The sequence below is a fragment of the Leptopilina heterotoma genome, unplaced genomic scaffold (assembly GCF_015476425.1).
Source record: "Leptopilina heterotoma isolate Lh14 unplaced genomic scaffold, ASM1547642v1 Lhet_44, whole genome shotgun sequence".
In the NCBI taxonomy this organism is placed as follows: domain Eukaryota; kingdom Metazoa; phylum Arthropoda; class Insecta; order Hymenoptera; family Figitidae; genus Leptopilina; species Leptopilina heterotoma.
In genome coordinates this window covers 1,819,237-1,841,972 of record NW_025111084.1, presented here as the reverse complement: position 1 = coordinate 1,841,972, position 22,736 = coordinate 1,819,237, and the positions used below count along the sequence as shown (strand labels likewise).

The 22,736-nt window shown below is 23.4% G+C and overlaps 1 protein-coding gene across 2 annotated transcripts in view; it reads right to left on the bottom strand.

Moving 5' to 3' along the window:
- The window catches only part of LOC122507046, a 52,747-nt gene that overhangs the window by 17,531 nt on the left and 12,480 nt on the right, over nucleotides 1-22,736 (bottom strand). The window contains exon 1 of one of the 2 annotated variants that reach the window (XM_043619559.1): nucleotides 12,265-12,868. The exons of the other annotated variant lie outside the window; for it this stretch is intronic. Within the exon in view, the coding sequence (XP_043475494.1) occupies nucleotides 12,265-12,373 (109 nt within the window). The 5' untranslated portion in view covers nucleotides 12,374-12,868. Of the gene's footprint in view, nucleotides 1-12,264; nucleotides 12,869-22,736 lie in introns of those variants that run through there. 2 annotated transcript variants of the gene reach the window in all.

Below are 22,736 nucleotides of genomic sequence, written 5' to 3'. Positions count from 1 at the left end.
TTTTCTTTATTTATAAAAATAATTGAAATTTTGAACAGATTTTAAAAAAATTTTAAAAGTAATTGAATTTTGCAGAAGAATTTTGATATTTACAAAAATAATTAAAATTTTAAACAGATTTTTAAAAAATTTTTTAAAAGTATAATTGAATATTGCCGAAGAATTTTGATATTTGCAAAGATAATTAAAATTTTGACGAGGATTTAAAAAAAAATTTTGAAAATAATTGAATTTCTGTGAAGAATTTTATTACTTTTGAAGATAATTGAATTTCTAGGATGTATTTTATTATTTATAAAGATAATTGAAATTTGGAACAGATTTAAAAAAAATGTTTTAAATTAATTGAATTTTGCCGAAGAATTTTGATATATTTACAAAGATAATTGAAATTTTCGACGAGAATTTAAAAAAATTTTTTGAAAATACACTGGAATCTAGATCGGTGAGCTCGGGATCGTTGAGACTCTGTTTACATAGTTTGTAGGCGAGGAAAGGTGGAGGGCTAGCGGGGACTTTCAAATGTCGATCAATGCCGTGCCTAATTGTAGAAGAAAAAGGTTCTTAGTGCCCGATGCTATTTATTTTATTTGATAACTTCATCATTATTTACTTTTTTTTCTTTTTAATATAAATACATTTTATTTTTGTATAATGTATTATAATATTTTGTTATTTATATTAATTTTCTAACATGAATTATTTTTTAAAAGAATGGTGCAAACAAAAAATACTTCGTACGGCCCTGTTTGTGTTGCTTCTCAGTCTCAACTAATCCGCTAGATCGGTGAGAAGCCATCCCCGATTAGTCTCACCGATCTAGATTCCAGTGTAATTGAATTTCTGCGAAGCATTTTATTACTTTTGAAGATAATTGAATTTCTAGGATGTATTTTATTATTTATAAAGATAATTGAAATTTGGAACAGATTTAAAAAAAAATGTTTTAAATTAATTGAATTTTGCCGAAGAATTTTGATATTTACAAAGATAATTGAAATTTTCGACGAGAATTTAAAAAAAATTTTTGAAAATAATTGAATTTCTGCGAAGAATGTTATTACTTTTGAAGATAATTGAATTTTGCAAAGAAGTTTATCAGAACTTTTGAAAATAATTAAATTTCCAGGATGAATTTTATTATTTATGAAGATAATTAAAATTTTGACAAGAATTTTATTTAAATTTTTTAAAATAATTGAATTTTGGAGAAGATTTTATTATTTATGAAGATAATTAAAATTTTGACGAGAAATTAAAAAAAATTTTTGAAAATAATTGGATTTTGCTAAGAATTTTATTAATATTGTATTTCTGCTTGATATATTTTTCTATTTTTTATTTTTTCTGTTTGAACTATTTTTCTACTTGATATATTTTTCTATTTTCTATTTTTTCGGTTTGAAATAATTTTCTACTTGATATATTTTTCGATTTATTATATTTTTCAATTTGATATTTTCTTTTATTTATTTTATACATTTTTATATTCAATACATTTAACTTTGAGTAAAATAAAAATTGAATTTACACGTGCACGACACCTGTATTACTGACACATTTTTCTATCACACATGACGCTTCATCGGAAGCTTTTAACTTGAGAGAAAATATATTTCTGCTGGTATATCAGATATCCTGAAGTATCAAATTAGCAGTTTATTGTGTAAAAAAGTTTTTTCATCGCGATAGAATAAACAATTTGACAGTTTTAGTCCCTTTTCTATCATATCTTCATTTTTTTTTTTTATTTGAAAATAATTTTTTTTTCACTTTAAATATTTTTTTAAATTTGACATAAAAAAAATTAACAAATAAAATGCAATAACAATAAATTCGAATATCTATATATTCGAACCAACAATTTCTATTTTATTTTATAAACAATAGTATTTCTGCTACATAAAATTTTTTGAAAGAAGTAAACAATTTTTGGGGCAAAAATTTTTGAGACTTTGAGGCAAATATATCTTTTTTTTTGTGTAATGTAACGTGACTATGAGATACAAAAATATCTTTATATTGATGAGAAATAACCATTTAACATTTTTAATGAACCAAAAGAAAAAAAATTACGAGAGTGAAAGAAAAATTGTTTTGTTTTTGAAAATATTTCTTCTTGAACAATTCCAAAAAAAGAATAATTTTAATTCAATTATCACTCGCTTAAATGTCAAATAATAATCTCCACTCATACTGAAAGCTTAAAGGATAATTTAGCTTGAAGGTCATTGATTATCCAATAAGGGGTATAAAAAAGAATCAATAGTATTATCGGTGTCTGCTCTTATGTCGAATTGAGGGTATGACGATGTAATATGTCAAAGCATATATATGTATATAGAGGTGTTAGGCAAAATATACCACATCAACATTATAGTTTTTATATTAAAAAAAAGGAAGAAAAAAATTTAAAAAAAACTATTACCAAGAGAGAGAGAGATATATTAGAGGAAAAAGTTAAAAGGTTAATATAAAAGTTTATAAGTCACAATTTTTATTATATTTGTATATGTATAATATAAAAGAGAGTTTGAAAATAAAAAGAAATAAAGAAAGAGACTAGACGTTGATAATTAATCTTTCTAATGCAATTTAGAAGATTTTCCTCTGTCTATGGAACCAGACAAAGTTGATGCAATTTACATAATCTATTTAAGTGCTTCGTCGCTTTTTTTCTCCTGTTTTTTTTTTAATATTTGTATACCAGCAGTTTTGACTTGGTTTACTTATAATTGTGCCGTACATTTCTTTTTTAATTTTGCTTTTAACGCTTTTACTTTTTTTTTACTTTGAACACTTTTAAAGACAATCACAATAAATTCAATATAACAATTGAATTAATTGTAATTAATTAAAAATTATATTGTTCAGGTTTTTTAAAGAATGTTAATAAACTATTTAAATACATGTAAGCTTATAAACCTTTCGAGAGGTTATTTAAATTTAGGTTATTAATTTAAAAAAATTTTTTAAAATTCTTCGCAAGGAGTCAATTATTTTTATACGTAATAAAATTCTTCTCAAAAATTCAATTATTTTTAAAAAAATTTAATAAAATTCGTTACAAGAATTCAATTATTTTTGTAAATAAAATAAAAATCATCACAGGATTTCAATTATTTTTAATAATTTTATTTTTATTATTTATTTATTATTTACTTTTTAATATTTTTAATAAATAAAATTATTTTAAATAAAAACCTCAAAAAATGCAATTGTTCTTGAAAATTTTATTAAATTCTTCAAAGTAATTCAATTATTTCAAAAAGTTTTGATATTTTCAATACATTTTGAACTAAATTTCTTGAAAGAATTTAATTATTTTCAAAAATTTTAATGAAATCATTCGTAACAATTCAATTCTTTTTAAAAAATTTTAATAAAATTCTTCGTAAAAATTTAATTAATTTCAAATATTTTTTGAAATTCAATTATTTTTAATATCTATAATTTAAATAAAAATTTTTTAAAAGAATTCAATTATTTATAACAAATTTGTAATGAAAATTCATCGCAAGAATTCAATTTTTTTTACAAATAATCAAATTTTTCACTGAAATTCAATTAATTAAAATTTTGTTATAAAATTCTTTGCAAGAATTCATTTTTTTTACAAATAATCAAATTTTTCACTGGAATTCAATTATTTAAAAGTTTTCAATAAAATTCTTCGTAAGAATTTAATTATTTAATTAGCTTAATTTCATTTCCATTATTTTTAACGGGATTTGAAATAAATTCTTCAAAAGAATTCAATTATTTAAAAAAAAATTTGATAAAGTTCTTTATAATAATTAAATTTTAAGAAATATCCAATTACTCAATTAATTGTTTATTTTTATATTTAAATAATTGAATTTTCGTAGTACTTTCTAATAAGAATTGATTTAAAATTGAATTTCAGTTGAAATTTTAGATTACATTATAATAATTGAATATTAAAAGCGTTGAGCTGTGAATTTTTAGAAATAATTTACTTTCTAAAGTTTTTTAAATTGAAATCTTTCAAAATTTTAATTGTTATAAAACTGTAATATTTAAATTTTTATTTTGAAATAAAATGATTGTGGTTTTAAAGAATTTTGAATGTTTGTATAATTTAATTTTGAAATTATGAAAAAATATATTGAGTAGTTAAATTTAATTTTTTGGTAGCTACTTTTTTCAGTCTTAAAGATACTTTTTGCTGTTTTATAAAATTAATTATCGAGTACGAGGCCTCTGCAATAAATATATTTGCTTGAAGAAATTTTTAATTAAGCCAAATTATTTCTATTCCAATCAATAATTTCTATGTTTAAATTAAAATAATTTTAATAAGAAATATTTTTTTATATAAATATTGAAATAATTATAAGAAATATTTTTATATATAAATATTTAGTATATTTTACTAATATTTATAAATAACTTTTCTTTCCAAAAATATGATTTATTTTTATCAACAATTATAAGTGGTTATTTGTTTCCGTTTTTGTTATTTAAGATTAGTTTTTTTTTATTATATCTTGTCTCGTTTATACTAGGTTCTATTTGCGGAGGTGTTATTTCTGTTCTTATGACTTCGAAGCATATAAAGATAAGGGTCTTACAATTTTTCTTCTTTTTTTTTCTTTTTTTTACCGTATCGTTGGATTTTTTGTCACTCAAAGGATCTCTCTCTATTTTCTTTTCTTCAAAGTTTTGATAAACAAGAGATGAAAAACAGTTAAAATTTCCAACAGTGTTGATTAATAAATTGTATTATATGACGTTTTCGCGGATATCAGATAAAACTCTTTTTCAAATCTGCAAGCCAATTATCTTGAAAAACATTGCGTAATGATTCTTTTATCTCTCTCTATATATATAATAGTCGAGAAAATAAATTTATATTCTTTATCCCAATTTGAAAACAAGGGGAAAAAAGAAATATTATTATTTTTTCAAAAGCAAACTTTTCTCTTTTGTTTCCTTAATTTAAATTATTTTGTTTCGAATTCTTCAACTCGTTGATGGTTGTATTTTTCTATTATTTATATAAAAAGCTTTTTAGAGTTTCTTTTTCTTTTAGAATTTATTTATTCTTTTTTTATTTATTTATTCAGGATTTTTATTTATTCAGAAAAATTATATTTTTATGAGAAAAATGAGAAAATGTAATAAAATTGATGGAAGGGAAATAATGTTGTGTTGTACTTAATGATTGTTTGTTATACTAATGGTTTGTCAGGTAATTTTTTTGTGGTTTTTAGAATAGGAAATGAAATCAAATTACCATCTCTAGGTGTTGAATTACTTTTCTGGTAAAAAGGAATGGCGCCAAGAAATTGATAGGATAAAATTACGTCTTAAAAAATAATTTCTGATAACGGTATTAAGTCCCATAATTTTGTGAAAAGTTTCTCAAGAGCTCTCTTGATGGTATAATTATTTTATATGTATACAATAAAGTGTGCGGGCGAGGTGTAAAAGAGGAACGTAATTGAAAATTTATCTTCCTGATAATATATTGCACAATTTTTGTTTACATAGTTCATTTATACAATTTATACACAATGAAGTCTTAAAAACGAATCAATAGAGTAAATTCAGTAAATGTTCAATTTCAAACATATGGTTTGAATATTGCCTTGAGACGTCTTCAGCTTTACGATCGTTTTGCACCTTTAAGAATTTCAAACAAGAGATGATAAAAATATATGTTATGGTTTTGTAAATATTTTTTCATCTATTTTTATTTCTATTAGCATATTTTCTTTATGGAGATTTTTTTCGAGAATTTTTTTCCTGTTTGGAAAATATGTTTTTTTTCTATTTTGTTTGCTTTACGTTTTAGTGTATAGCTTACTGGCTTTGTATTTATATAGCGGAGTTTAGTCGCATTTCGCGCATATTCCCTTAAGACGTCATTGTGATATTTTCTGCAAGAAAAAAAAAAAAAAAGAAATTGGATAAGATAGAGAAATATCGGTTGTTAGTCGAAAAAGAATGCATTCGTTGAAAGCGAGGCTGAAAGTTTAATAACTCTGTTGTTGGATCATCAAGGACAATAAAGACTATGAATCTTATTGTCTTTGGGTCTAATTACTATTGTAGATGTTACAAAGATAAGAAGAATTTTGTTTATCACGTTTACAAATAGTAGATGAAAACGTGCCAATATAAAGCTGTTTAGTCACGTTTGATTTCAAAGATATTTCTTATTTTCCAAACATAATTCGCTAATACGGAAAATATTTTTTTACGTTCTATTGTCAAACATTTCATGTGTGTTAAACAAACTATTGTATCTATTATTTATAACCCAATTTTGACTGAAGAAAATCGAAAATATTTTTTAGTAGAAATTGATTTTAGAACCTTTATGCTTTATTTTTAGTATCGTAAAAAAGGGTTGAATTTTTTTAAAAAAAGTTTGTAGTCCTTTAAAATATTTTTGTAGTGAATATTTTTCTTTTGTCATTCTTTTTTGAGAAAGGAAATATAAAATAATTCGAGGTCTTCTTTGTATGAGATAAATTTCTCTATATCTTCTTTTTTGAACCTAAATGCAAATCGAACTTTTATTGCCCAGGGGCTATCGACATTTTATATGTGTGTGTTTATATTTGAATGGGTGTATTTTAAGTAGGTCGATGGAGAGGGGAAAAGAAAAATTTTCATATCAGAGCATACATATATTCTCTTTCCGGACAGTAACCTTTCAGGATGACATTAACAGTTGGCGATGAAGCATGTCTATGGAATTGCTTTTTCTTTCCTTCATTAACTTTGTAACTAATGGAGGAAGGGTGTATAATTATAATCTCTGTTAGTGATTTTTTTTCGTCTGTTATTGCGCACAAGTTTACTCTTTAACTTTTCGATTTCTTTCTATTGTCAAAATGAGAAGGAATAAAATTAATAGAATTTCTGTGTACAATGAAAATTAAAAAAAAAGATATTTAAAAGTTTGTTAAAGCTGTAAATTCCGCTGGAAGCCAAATTCAATGTAAAATGTGCGAGGTCCTTTGAACTAGAGGGGAAAAATATTTCTTCACCTAATGTTGACAATTTTATTTTGAATGATATGAGAACAGAAATAATTATTTATTAGGAAAAGAAGAATTTTTTAGGTGTTTGTTTTAAATTAAGACTTCTATTATTATATTAAAGTTTATAATCACAAGAAGATTCTTGAGATTCAATATGGAGTTGCCACTGTCCACCTGCGAACGCCAAGGTCACCGCCAGATGGCAGTTTAGTTCCAAAAATTTTTTTTTAATTAAAAAAATGTTTTTGCGAGAATAGTAAATTTTTTAATATTAAAAAGAATAAATTGTCTGATATTGAAAATAGTAAATTGTCTGATATTGAAAATAGTAAATTGGCTAATATTAAAAATAGTTAGTAAATAGTCTAATATTGAAAATAATAAGAAAATGCTTGTCATAAAATATCGTTTCTAATGAATTTTTTTTAATATTCATAATGTTCAAGATGGATTTTACGTCAATAATAATATAGCATATTATCATATTGTCTCTATTTATATCAAAGTATTACGTTAACAAAGATAATCTTTGATATTTATTGAATTAAAAATTATTATTATTTGTGCCCTGCGAGCGATAATTAAATTAAATAGGTTAATTATTTCAATTTGATATGCTATTCTCATTTCATTATGAAATGAAATTTTTAGTCAGTCAAAATTTTATTATTATTTTTTATACAAATGTTTGCAAATCAAAAATTAAACAAGAATTTATTACAACTATTTTTTCAATAAATTGTTGGTAATATTAATTTGAAGTTTCGAAAGTTTTGAATTGTCAAATGAAGGCTATATATTTTTACGAAATAAATTCAAAATATTTCTAACATTTAAATTAAATTAAATTTAAATTTTATAAACATTTAAATTGACAAAATTAGTTTAAACTATTAAATTGACAAAATTAATTTAAACAATTAAATTGACGAAATTTATTTAAACTAGGTATTAAATTGACAATATTATTTTTAACAATTAAGTTGATAATATTAATTTAAAGAATTAAATTGAAAATACTAATCTAACTAAAATTAAAATAAGAGCAAAAATAAAAAACTAATAATTGACTGAATGATGACAAAAAAAATGCAAAATTGTTTTTTTTTAATTGCTTTTAGTATAAATACGTCTCTCACATTGAGGTTAAATGATTTGAAATCAACATATCACATATATCGTTATATTTACAATAAATAAATGTTTGATCCGCATTCGATTAACCTTATGCCATTTATGGCATATTTACTATTTACAACTAGAAAAAATGAGCTTTATAAAATACTACGCACAATACTACGTGATGTTTTTCACGTGTTGCAAACGTTTGATTCAGTCGAAAACAAGATAAACATTCCTTGACTATATTAAAAATATCGTTCATTTATTGTTTAGTAATCAACAAATGTAAAAAATTCAAAATAGAAAATGATCGCATTACATAATTAACACGACAACGTAGATGCTATTTTTTTTTGTTTTAGAACAAAACCCCACTTTTTTGTTTGCAACAAAACCTCAATTTTTTTTTTATTTTTGTTATTACTTTATCAGTTTTTATTATTATTATTATTTATTCCAATCTCACACGATTTCAAACTCTTTATTTATTATTGTTATTATTTTATTCGAGACAAACAATTAATTTTTCTTTGTTTGCAAATATTTTTTTCATAATAAAATTGTTCTTTTTTTTGTTCTTTACAATAAAAATTACTGTTTTTCTTTTACATGGGAAAATTAAATTTGAACTTTAATTATTGTAATTAGATTTTTTGAAATTTAAGATAATTATTTATTTATCTTGAACTAGAATTCGCGGTCAAATTATGTGCCGAATGTAATTTGAAAAATAAAAGAATAAAGATAAAAAAAAATTGTAACTAAATTTATAAACTGACCCAAAATAGAAAACACGTTTGGCCTCAGTGCATTCGTTGCAATTTGGCCCGTCACATGCAACGTTCATTTGTTTACGAGTCAACTAACGTGCCACACGTGAAGTGACCTGTGCTCTATTCTTAGTCAAATTTCACTATATTTAACTCTCACTCTTTCTATTTTTATTGTGACAAATGCAAAAGTGCTATCTTCTTTTGAGCAACAATTTTCTTTTCACTATATATGAGAAAAGAAAACTTTTTTATACATGTAAAAAGAAAACTTTTTTTTTTTTTTTATTAATACACGGAAAGAAATATTTACCTGAAGCAGCTAAAACTTTCACTATATTAGCGAAATTTTTAGTTGTTTCCGTTAAGACTTTCGCTATTCTGTGATAAACTTTTCTGTTCCAAGGAAACCTTTCTTTTTTTATTAGGTAAATTTTTTATATTTTTATATTTGGGTGATTCTCCTGAAAGGGACCCTTTTTTGGTTGAATTTCCAAAAAATCAAATTATTCTTTTTTTGTTACTTTTCTTTCATAAATAAGTTTAGAAAATGTTTAAAGATAAAAATATAAGTTGCGCAAAATTAATTTTCAGAAATAAGACCTCCAGGAACATTTTACTATCATGTGTTCTAGAGGTTAAGTATAATTAATTATAACTTTTAAATTAATTATTTTGTAAAAAAAACTCGGTAGGAATATTTTTTTTAAATAATAAATTGTTATGTTTTAATTTATTGCACTTTTTGCTTGTATATTTTATTTTTATTAAATTAATAATTTAATTTGAGGGTTAAATATTTCAAAACAATGATTAAAAAATTAAAAACAAAAGAAAACGCCTATCAAATATAAAAAAGGCTTCGGAGATGAATTGATAATTTAATGAAAAAATTCTCATTTTTTCTAATTTTAAAAATATTACAATCTTTTAAACAATATTTTTAGTTTTAATCATCAAATATTTTTACATCGATTACATATTATGTTTAAAACGTTAAAAAATATGATGTTATTATATAGAAAATGAGGCTTCGGAGATGAATTTAATTTTTACTCTCATTGATAATACTATTTTAATTAATAATTTAAATAACTTTTTTTACCTTATTTTAAACAAATGTAAGTAAAAAATAATCCTTATATTCTGAACTTTAATTTTATATATATCATAAATATGTTGAAATTGTTTAAATACGTTAAAATATAATTATAAAATATACATTCTGTTTAACCAAAATTCGATGACAAAATTAAATATGTTTTTTAAATAGGAAGAAATTTAAATATAAGCAATAGAAGATTATATAAAGATAGATAAATCTTCGTAGATTATAAATAAATTTTTCAAAAAATTTAAACTTGATAAAATATTAATGAAAAATTAATTTAAATAATGAACCTCATGTTAGAGACACGTGAAGTGGTCCCTTTCAGGAGAATCACCCATTTGCATAATTTATTTACTCCAAATTTGAATTAGTACAATTTTTTACTGATTTGAATTTGTGACAGACTTTTTGCAAAGCAACAGCAAAAAGTCAGTCTGTAAATTTTACTTGTTTAGTAGGAATTACTATTTATTAGTAAAATTTAGTAATTCAGTAGCAAAAAGTCAGTCAGTAAAATTTACTAATTAAAAAGCAAAAATACATTCATTACATTATTACTAATTCTAATTTAGAGTAGATTTGGTAATAATTAAAATATTCGATAATAAAAATAATGTTTAATAATTGCTGTTGTTAAATATTAATATTAAATATAATTTATTAAAATATTAATTGCCTATTAGAATATTGAAAAGTTGAGAGGCGAATTTAATATGAAGTGTCCATTACTAAGTCGTGAAATTAAATAACACATTTCGATTCCAATCCGGTTTTAATGTAACAGGGATAGTGTTGGATTTGAGCCAGGTCTGAAATTTCTGTGAAACTCAATTTGAACAGGATTGCGGACAAGAGATATATATCAAATGCAAGAAGTCTTCTTTGGGGAATTTAGTTATATAGCATTAGTAGTAGTTTGTGCGAAGAAAGTTTATATTATTCGGTTTTCATTTTTATTTGCAATTTTATTTTCTGCTTCTACCACAAAAAAAAAAAAAGAAAAAGAAAAACCCAAAGGAATTTCTGCGCATTTCTAAGAGGCAATTTTTGACTATTTACGGAGTAAATTTTTTCTTTTTTCGCAAGTTAAAGTTTTGCATAAAAACTGAAATTTGTTTCGAACCTAGTAGCAGAATTTAATCCAAAAATAGTAAAAGCAGAATAAACAGATTTGCGCAAAAGTTACTGAAAGCAAAAATTGTTTCTTTTAGCGAAGTAAAGTTTTGTTTCAAAATGAAAATTTGTTTCGAACCTAAAAGCAAACTCTAATCCAAATAATAGTGAAAGTAGAAAAAACAGTTCTGAAAAGCAAAACTCAATCCGAAAACAGTAAAAGTAGAAGAAACAGAAATGCGCAAAAGTTTCTAAAAGAACAATTAAATCCGGAAACAGTAAAAGTAAAAACAAATGCGCAAAAGTTCCTAAAAGTTTAGGTATTAGTTTGTAAATAGTAAAAGTTGCCTTGTACTTTTTTGCGCATAATTTTTTTCCATTCTTGGATATAGACAAAAGGTTATAGTGCAAAAATTAACCCAAAAATTATGTAGTGGCACCTCGGTTATCCGAACTAATTCGGGTATAGAACCTGGTTCGGATAACAGAAACTGCAAATATTTTCGTTTCCTTTTTGTTATTTTACACTATTAACTTTTTTATTATCACGTTCTATTAAATGTCACTCTTTGTTTGGTATTCAAATTAAAAATCAAAAGATAGTCCATAAATTTTTGGGAACTTCTACCAGATTTTTGTGTTTAGAAACGAAATTTTGGGTTTATGATGAAATGATTTGCACAATCGAGTTGTTTCACTCGAATAAAATTGCTAGGTACTCTCGAAGAATTCAACAAATTATTCCTGGGAATAGAATAATTGTGAGAAATATTTATCATCATATAGAACAACTTTTGATGGTGGGATTTACTCGGGAGTTTGTGAATAAATCAGAACTCTAAATTAGAGATATGGTACTTCTACACCCACTTGTCAAAATGATAGAACTTTGTGAATATTAAATTAAAATACCCAAAAGTGGTTAAGCTGTTTAATGAAAGTGTGGTAGACTATAGTATTATTTTGATACATCTCAAAAATTTTTGTTCTATTAGAAAAAGTTGATACAAATTCTATTAGAAAAAGTATTGATACAAATTCTATGAGGAAAAGTATTGATACAATGCACATGCATCTGTAGAATTGAATTATAAACTGTGAAAGTATTTTTCAAAATTTTGAAACGTACCTCTGGCACGTCGAGTTAGATGATTTATATTCTGTCTCAAAACCTTTAACCACATCATTGGATTTTCTCGTTTCTTCTCTATCTTTGTGTTTGAAATTAGACGAACCATATAAAAAACGCGCGAGCACTTCTTCAAAAAAAAAAGAAAAAAGTTTTTATTCCCCAAAGGAAAGTTTTTTAGTTTATTTTTTATTCACCAATATTGGATATTTCGTTCAGGCACTGTTCAAATAAAAAGTTTTTCCGCAAGAAAACTTTTTGTCACTAAACGAAAATTGAAAGCAAACTGTTACAAGTCGGAGGGTGTGAAATTTTTTTTTTCACTTTGATCAACAGAGTTTGAGTTTTCACGAGTTATTTTTTTTTCCCCACCATTAATAGTTGTGATATTGATTTGAGTTTCACGAAAAAAGGGAAAAAGATAATAGGAATTTGTGCGCTTTTTCGTTGGTTTGCGATCGATTCAAACGACCGTTGTAGACTGAGAGTTGTATGCCGGGCTCAACATCAAATTACTACGTAAAACAAGTTGGTTGCTTCTTGTCACACGACGCTTTATACGGCACGTAGGCAAGCTGCGAGAGAGCCGGTAACACACTTCAACACTACTACCGAACTCGATAATATTGGCTTTGGTCCTTGGAAGTGGTAGTGCTCGCGCAATGTTTACACGGTTTACACATGGCCAAACTCTTCACACATGTCCGTTATAGGCAGGGCCGCTATTTTATTATTAGGGTGCGAGGGAAAAGAAAATTATTTTTGCCCTTTTGATTTGCATCATTTCCCTTATTTTCCAATTGTTTATATTCCTTGCAAAAAAAAAAGAAATGGGTCCGATTTGTTTAAATTTTTACCGTATTGTTTAGCATTCAATCAAGGACAGGAAGCTTCACCTGAGCCAGCTGCAAATTACCATAAAATAGCGAAATTTACCGAAAAATTTGACGATAGAAATATTTTATACCACACGCGTTCAAAAATCTTGTTTTATTGTCGTGACGTCAGAGGGAAAAAAAGTTGTTAACAGAGAACAGCCGCTACGCGACTGCGAGACCATTTTTTCCCCCTGTCAACAACTTTTTTTCTCCTGTGAGACAATAATTATAATTATACAACTGAATATTATTAAAATTATACTTGTGTGTCGAATCTTTGTCTTTAATTTTCGGTTTCTCGTCTCACAAAGATTTCATTGGTTGTTTGCCTCAAGGACGCAAGAGAGCCAATAAAATCTCGTTGAGAGTCGCATGTGGGCGTCTCTACTTAGAAGCTTCAGTGCGACTTTATCAAACATAAGATTTCTTTTTTTATTCCATTCAGAGATTGTGTGAAAAAAAAATTCTTATCTTTATCGATATTAATTAAATACCCACTTAATTAATACTTTAATACCCGAGGATTAATTATCAAAATCGTTCGGCATTAGTGTTTTAAAAATAGAATTAAAAACATAATGAATCGTTTACTTATTTTTTTGGTAATTTTTATTCTTTTTAAAGTTAATGAAATTCCTGGATTTGGAACTCATACAACTATTTAGCTACTATTTTTTGTAAATAAGTTACTAATAACACTTGTTTAAAAAAAAACTAAATTTCTTAAATCAGGATTTTAATTATTAATTTTACAGTGAAGAAATTAATTCCAAGACTCTAAAAAAATTGAAGGGATTAAAATATCGAAAAGGAAAGTAAATTAAAAATTGAAAGTCGTTTATATTAATTGTCAAACTCTCTACATTTGATTATAAATAAATATAGAATTAGGAATATTGACTAAAATTTTTGAGATTCAATATGGAGATGCCACTGTCCACCTGCGAACGCCAAGGTCACCGCTAGATGGCTGTTTAGTTCCTTCTTGGAATTTTCACTGCCATCTGGTGGTGACCTTGGCGTTCTCAAGTGGAGAAATTAAACCACCATTTTGTTCCTCAAAACGAATTATTAAAAAATTTTTATAAATGCAATCATTTAATAATAATTAAGTACTTTGTAATAAAAATACCTAAATACGGTTATTTTAGTTTCATATTATATTTATCGACTAGTTTCGAACTTAAGGTGTTTTTTTTACAAAATAATTAATAAACGTTCTTAACAAAAACCAAATTTTGTTATTAATAAATTAATAAATAAATTAATAAATAAAAATTAAGTAATGAAAAATTATATAATATATATTATATATATTATATAATTTTTAATTTTTAAATTGGGATTATACTTAATAATAATAATTAGTAAAGAGAATATTAAATATTGAAAAAATAATGTTAAAAAATCGTTATAAAAAAAAATGAAGCGATTAAAAAAATCGAATTCAAAGAATCGAAAGTATAAATTTATTTTTGCTAAACCACTAGTTGATCGTAAATTATCATATAGACGAGTAGAGGCGCGATGAAAAAGTGAAAAATATCTATCTTCAGCGAGAAAATTCAATCTTCGCAGTATACATTCCTTTAGAATCATTTTAACTAGCTGTGAGAGCATTTTTTCTTTGCCTTTATAAAAACTTATCCTTTTTTAAAATTAACCTATTTTTATAGATTCATGTCTTAAAAAGTTTTTATCAACTTTTTTTCTGAATATAATATATATACCTATAAATTTTATTTTTGTTTTTTTATATAATACATACATATTTTAAAAAAAGAAAATATCCTAAGAGATTCCGACCGATTTTTTTTTTTGAAATACAACAAATGCTTTAATACTTTTTAATACTTTTGAAATCTAAAGTTTTAAAGTGACTTCTCCCTTTTGTGCGAAATTCTATGGTCTAAAAGTTTTATCAGAATTGACAATTTTTTGCTGTGAAAAATTTTTGTTCCCTTCTATATTTATGAAGTTTGTCATCTCTTTTGGGAAAAAAGGATTCTTTTTCATTTTTTTATAGTTGGATTGACAAAAAAAAATTTGTAAAATATTATGTTGGAGAATATTAATATTAAATATAATTTCAAAAATATTCTCGAAGTACTGTTATCGGCACAAACAAAAATTAATTATTTTGATTGATATAAATTTTATTATTATTTTTATTATTTTTATTGTTTTTATTAGATAATATTATTTTGATTGATAAATTAGTATAAATTTGTGATAAATTAATATAATTGTTTTGTTAAATTGATGAATATAGTATTGTTGCTAAATTATAGTGTAAAATTGAATAATTTTTGAATGAGAGGGAAAAAAATTTATAAATATAGAAGGCAAGAAAATTTTCAGATGCATTTCGTCCCTGGAGGATAAAATACTTTTAGACTGATAATAATGCGAGAACGTAATAACGTGCCTCACACGTGAATGAAAAATACGCAATGAATGGTAGAGTGCATATTATACATTATAAGTGATTAATCTTTGAGTGAATAACACTAGAATTATCTGGAAATATAAAATGAAAATTCCAACTTTTCGAATAATTAGTTTAATGTAAAAAACATTTTCGAGAAATAGCGTCATCAGCGAGGGGATTTTCTAATTAAAAAAATAAAAATAGAAAATGATTAAAAAAAAAGATGATAATATTTCTAGACTTTAAATTAATTGAATAAATAAATATAGTTAAATACTAATTAAAGTAGAATACTAATGATAAATTAATGAATAGATATTAAATTTTTCATTTATATTGTAACCTATAAAGTTCGTTTATACGTATTTTCGTTCGTATTTACGTATTTTTTAATTAAACAAACGAAATAAATTAATTATTTTTTAATATTGATAATTTTGTTTTGAGTTTATTTAATGTGTTTTGAATTTTAGAATTGAAAAAAATTTTCCCTCGAATTAGAGAGAATTTTCGTTTGAAAATAAAAAACAAAGAGAATTTTTTTTTTTTTTTTTCATTGAAATTAATAATTAGTCCACTTTTGTATAGTTAGTTTATCGTAATATTTAGGTTGACTATATATAATTTCCATGAGTTGAAATAATTGGCGTTGTAGATAAAGTCTCAAGTTCTACTTTATAAATCTAACAATAAAACACGTATATTATTAAGGCTTAAGATGAGTTTGACATTTTAATCATACTAATCATTAATGATAAATCAGTGCTCCATTTTATTGCAGATTATCTGACATATGTGACGTTGTGTAGAATTCATCCATTATAAACATTTTAATAATAAATGTTTTTCGTTTTTATATAGTAAAATGCGATCTTCATTCTTCCTTTATTAATTTTCAATGTCGTTCTAGTTGCAAATGAAAGTAAAATTTTTTTTCTTTTCTTCAAAAACTAAATTAATAAAATGCAAAAAATTAATTTAATAAAAATGCTAAAACGAAATAAAAATAAAAAAACTATAAATTAATAAAATGCAAAAACTAAATTTTTTTCTTTTCATCAAAAAGTAAATTAATAAGAATGCAAAAAATAAATAAAAAATTAAAAACTAAATTAATAAAAATGCAAAGACGAGATAAAAATTAAAAACTGTAAATTAATAAAAATACAAAAACTAAAGTAATGAAAATGCAAAAACAATAAAATGAATAAAAATTAAAAAACTAAATTCATAAAAGAGAAAAGACTAAATTAATAAAAAATTGCAGAAATTATATTATTATGTCGGTATTGTCGCATGTATTGTTATTTCCTCCTCGCTTGTTCTTCATTCGATAAACAAGAAACCGCAATTAAATATTAAACAATGGACCGCGAAAGACAAATATAAATGCGCACAATAATATTATAGTCTCTTGTCTATGAAATAAAATATTTTATTTAATTTTAATAAACAATAAATTTAAATGCGATACTCTAAATCTAAATTAGTGAAAATTTCTATTCAGTAGACTACTTTTCTTTCATGAATCAGAGATTTTCAATTTAGATTTCGGTGAAATACTTTACAATTAAAGAAAATTCGTTCAGTGAATTTAAATGTGATGCCTGTATAAATTTATAAATTAAAAAAAGAGTCGTCAACCAATTGAAATTAGTAAAAAAATTTAAAACAATTGAAAATATTTTTACAAATAAACTTTTTTTTACTAGTTTGAAGTAATAACAATTTTTACTAATTCGAATTAATAGAAATTTTTACTAATTCGAATTAACAGAAATTTTTACTCATTCGAATTAATAGAAATTTTTACTGATTCGAATTATTAGAAATTTTTACTAATTTGGAACTAAGAAATATTTTTACTAATTTGAACTAAGAACATTTTTTATTAATTTGAAGTAATAGCAATTCTACTAATTCGAATTAGTAGAAATTTTTACTAATTTGAACAAAGAAAAATTTTTACTAATTGGAATTAACAGAAATTTTTACTCATTCGAATTAATAGAAATTTTTACTAATTTAAACAAAGAAATTTTTTTTACTAATTTGAAGTAATAACAATTTTTACTAATTTGAGCTAAGAAAAATGTTCACTAATTTGAAGTAATAGTTTAATGTATAATTATAAAATATGTTTGGTAATTCAAACATATTTTTGTATTAATTGGCTAATTATTTTTGGATTAAAAAAAACTTCTTTCTCACTGTGTATTAATTAAAATAATGACTAAAGTAATTTGTTCGAAACCATTTTTTTGGGTTTAATGTTTGAATGTAGAATTTATTTTTTTTATTTTATAAAATTTTTCTCTGGGAAAAAGGAATAGGTCTTAAAGGGATTTATAACGACTTTTATGGCAGAGTATAAAAATGTAGGAAAACTCGTAAAATGAGAAAAGTACGTAAGAAATACAGCACGTATAATATTACTCATGTCGAACGAAATCAATAAATAATAAAATCTAAAATAACAATCGATTGAGTGATGGTATTGCGTGTATAAAAGTGTGGCGTAAATATGAGGAAAAAATATAAAGGATTATTACTTTGTGTGTTGATGTATGTTAAGAGCATTGATCTCCTATTATCAGAGAGCAGAAATTTCACTAATTGCACAAATAGAATAAATTAAAATCTTTGAAAATTTTAATTGTTGTAAAACTAATATATTTAAATTTTTATTTTGAAAGAAAATAATTAATCTTTTGATAATTTTATTTAAAAATTTCAGCAAAAAAATAATTGAATTTTGGAAGAATATTGCAGTTGTAATTTTTGAAAATAGTTCAATTTCAAAAATGCGTCACATTGAAATCATTAATGAAGTATTTTAATTCTTGTAGACAAAATAAATAGGTATTTAAATATATTGATATCTTTAAACATAAATTTAAATATTTATTTTAAAATATTATTTTTGTCTATTTATCAGGTACATTTTTACTTGAATCAAGTAAATTGTATTCGAACCAATACTTTTAGTATCTGAAGCAAATACCATTTAATTGAATTGAATTATCAGATTATTATAATAGTTAATAATAATTTTGTTTTTGATTAAAGAGATTTGAAAATTTATTTTGAATCGGTTATAGAAAGGGAAAATTTCAAATAGTTTCATTGAAGAATAGAATTTTATCTTCTTCCAATTATATAATAAGCCAGTCTATTGGAATATCTGAATTTAATCTTGTGCCTTAACTATCATTATAGAGACTCTCGTTGAATCCCATCAGTAATTAGCAGATGCGGTGAGATTAATCTAGATTTGAGACGCCTGTTTGAATTCAAAAGGAAATGAATAATATTGTGTTCACTTTGAGTTGGTTTATAAAGTGAGAGAGAGGGAGAGAGAGAATCGTCTGTTAATATTAAGTTCAAAGAAAATTTATACTATCTCTATATATATGATATGTGCATTTAAGTGAAATGCACGAAGAATTTTAGTCACTGACTTCAATTACGCCTCAAGACTAACTTCATTTTATTTTACGACGATCCGCGTAATCATTCACTTTCAAAAGACTGTATATTATATTATGTACAGTGCCAATTCCTCGTTACTTTCAATGAATAAGAACGAAATGTTTGCCCCCCATTGTCCTATCACAATGAATAGAATTATGCATCCGGTCCAATTCCATTTTCATTTCGTAAGTCTTCGAGAGTCTTAAAGAAGGCCAACTGCTAATTCTCTTTTATCTACTTAAATTTCAACAAATTGTTACACTTTTACCCCTCATCTTTGTAAACAGCTAACTATGCGGTGAATTCAGGTTATTTGCGACAAAAAATTTTATTTTCTTTTTCCCTGAATTCCAGGCAGAATTTTGACTTTTTTTCTGAACCTAAAAAATATTTTAGTTCTCTCGAAAAATAATCAGGGTTGCCACAGGTCAGGAAAATCAGGGAATTCAGGGAAAAGTCAGGGAAAGTAGAATTGGTCAGGGAAGTCAGAAAAAGTCAGGGATTTTTATTAAAAGTACTGGAAAAAATTAAATTTTTAGAATTCGTAAGAAAATTCTGAATTTTTGGTGCCTTTTTTTTGCCTCATAAACTATGAAACTACAACTTATTCTAATACAAAACCTTCAAAAATTTTTTCTATTTCTGACAATAAATTTTTTTAATATTATTTAATTATTACAAAAGTTTTAACGCAATTATCTTAAGAAATAACAAAATTCTTCGACAAAATTCAATTATTTTTAGGAATTTTAATAAATTTTTTTTTCAAAATTCAATTATTTCGATAAATATAAAAATTCATTGAAGAAATTCAATTATTTAAAAAAAATTTCACGAATATCTCGTCAAGAATTCAATTATCTTTACAAATAGCAACATTTTTCTCAAAAAATTCAATTATTTTCGCAAAAATTTAAATAAAATTCTTTGCAAAATTTCAATTATTTTCAAAAAGTTTTTCGCAATTAAATAATTTTCAATATATTTACTATTTTCATAAAATTTATAAAAAGATTTAATTGTTGAAAAAAATTTTGATACAATTCTACAAAAACATTCAATTATTTTCATAAATAAAAAATGTTCATTTAGGAATTCAATTATTTTCATCGCATAATCTCAAATATTCCTAATACAATTTTAAATAAATTCCTTAAAAAACATTCAATGATTCAATAAAATAATAAAATTCGTTGCTATAATTCAAATATTTTCATAAATAACATTTAATTCGTCGCAGAAAATGAATTATTTTCAAACATTTTTAAGTAATTATGCAAAAGAATTCAATTAGTTTGATAAACAAAAAAATTCTTCCCATAAAATCTATTCTCAGGAATTTTAATAAAATTTTTTTTTCGAGATTCAATTATTTTGATAAATATCAACATTCATAGCAAGAATTCAATTTATTATTTTCAAAAGTAATAAAATAATTCTTCAAAAAAATTAAATTATTTTCTAAATTTTTAAAAAATTCTTGTCAAGAATTCAATTATCTTTACAAAAAGCAAAAATTTTCGCCAAAAATTCAATTATTTTCAAAAATTTAATTAAAATTCTTTGCAAAATTTAAATTATTTAAAGAAAATTTAATAAAATTCTTCGCATGAATTCAATTGTTTTCAAAAAATATTATTTAAATTCTCCTCAGGAATTCAATTATTTTTAAAAGTTTTAAAAAAATTCTTTAAAAAGTTTTCAATTATTTTCCAAAAGTGTTAAAAAATTCTTTAATTAATAAATTTCAGTAAAATTTTAATTAAATTCCTTAAAAGAAATGAAATATTTTCAAAAGTTGTTCATAAAATTCTTCATAAAAATTAAATTTTAAGAAACATTCAATTATTAAATAAATTATTTATTTTTGTATTTGAATAATTGAATTCTTGGAGAATTCAATTATTATTTTTCGTACTTTTCACTAACAATTCTGTAGAATTAATTTTTTTTTTTGAAAAAGTTTAATTGAATAATAATTGAAGTAATTGATTTAAAGAAGAATTTTATTTGAAAATTGTAGAAAATAATAATTGAATTGAAATGATGAAAAAAATAATTTTGAAGAAATTACAGTAACAATATTTTTATATAATAATAAAAAAATGATTTTATCACTCGGCGATCTTTAATAATTATTATAAAACATGAAGAAATTGATCAATTTCTTCATGTTTTGTAATAAAATTTCCATAAATTGTTGAATTTCAAAAAGGTTTGAATTTTAAATTTTGTAAAATCTTAATTTCTATGAAAAAATAATAATGATTAAATATTTATTTTAAATACCTTTTTGTTAAATAAATATTTAATATTATTATTATTTTTCCATTGGAATTAGGATTTTTAAAAATTTTAAATTTCAAATCCTTGGATATTAAATAATTTATAAGAATTGCTTGACTTTTCTCTGAATTTCTTGATTTTCCTGAATTTCCTGATGTTGATTGTTGGCAGCAATCAACAGTAACAAAAAAAGCTTCTTTCGATTCTTCTATTTTAAAATTTTTAAATAGAAGTTTTTATTCTATTTTCGCATATAATATTGTGAAATAATTTCTATTTTTAATTTATCTACGAGCAAATTTTGCATCAATTTATGTGGATGAAGTTGTAATAGGAAAAAAATTTATCTGAGTAATATAGAAGAAATATTGTGATAAACACTTGAAGAAATTTTAGATATAGGTCTCGGAATATTATGATAAGTGAATAAACAATGACAGGAGATGAGGATTTTTAGAAAAATGGATTTGTAATGTGCGACTAACCTTTATTCAACCTGATAAGAAAATTTATACTTATCGGATTTTATAATCGAATTTTATGTCATAAGAAAACAATACAGAATTGCTAAATTCTATTATTTACACGTATTTTCGTTTTTTTTTTTGATAATTTGATAGCAATAATAATATTGACTTAAGATTCGACTCAATTACAGGTCAAAATTTTACGTCTTAAATTTTTCTGCTTTTATTTTTCATTTTTTTTTTATTTTTCATTTTCATTTTTTTTCTCTTCATTTCTGTATTCTAATTTCCATTTCCCTTTGTCATCTTAATCTTCTCTTTTGCATCTTTAATTTTGTATCATAATTTTCATCTTCCCTTATTTATTTTCATCTTCCTTTTTTTAACTTCTTTCTTCGTTCTTTATTTTTTAACTATATCTGTAGTAATTTTTTTAAACTATTTTTTGTTCTCCAATAACGAGAAGTATTTATTTCCAATAAATATGAGAAAATGTCACTGAATCATAAAAACAAAATTTCTGCCAAGTGAGTGAAAATTATGCTCCTTGCAAAAACATTTTGTAAAACTACGAATATAATGTTTCGTTTCATGAATTTTGGCAAAGATCTTGTTGATTTGAATCAACATATTTTTCTTGTTTTTTGAGAAAAAATAGTCAATTTTGAAACGAAGGTTTCACTATTACAAAATTATTGATTTATTTATTTATTTATTCAATTTAGAATAAATAAATAAAAAAAAATAATAATAAAGTAAACAAGAATTGGAAAGAAAATCCAGAAAAAAATTGCATAGTTTGTCTTTTTGCCATCATAAATTGTTATGTTTAAGTTTTAACGCGTATATATAGCGAGAGTAAAAAGAGAAAGAATGCTGAAAAATGTGTGTTATTTATTTGTTACACGTGCAAGACAAGAGTGAAAGAAAGTCAAT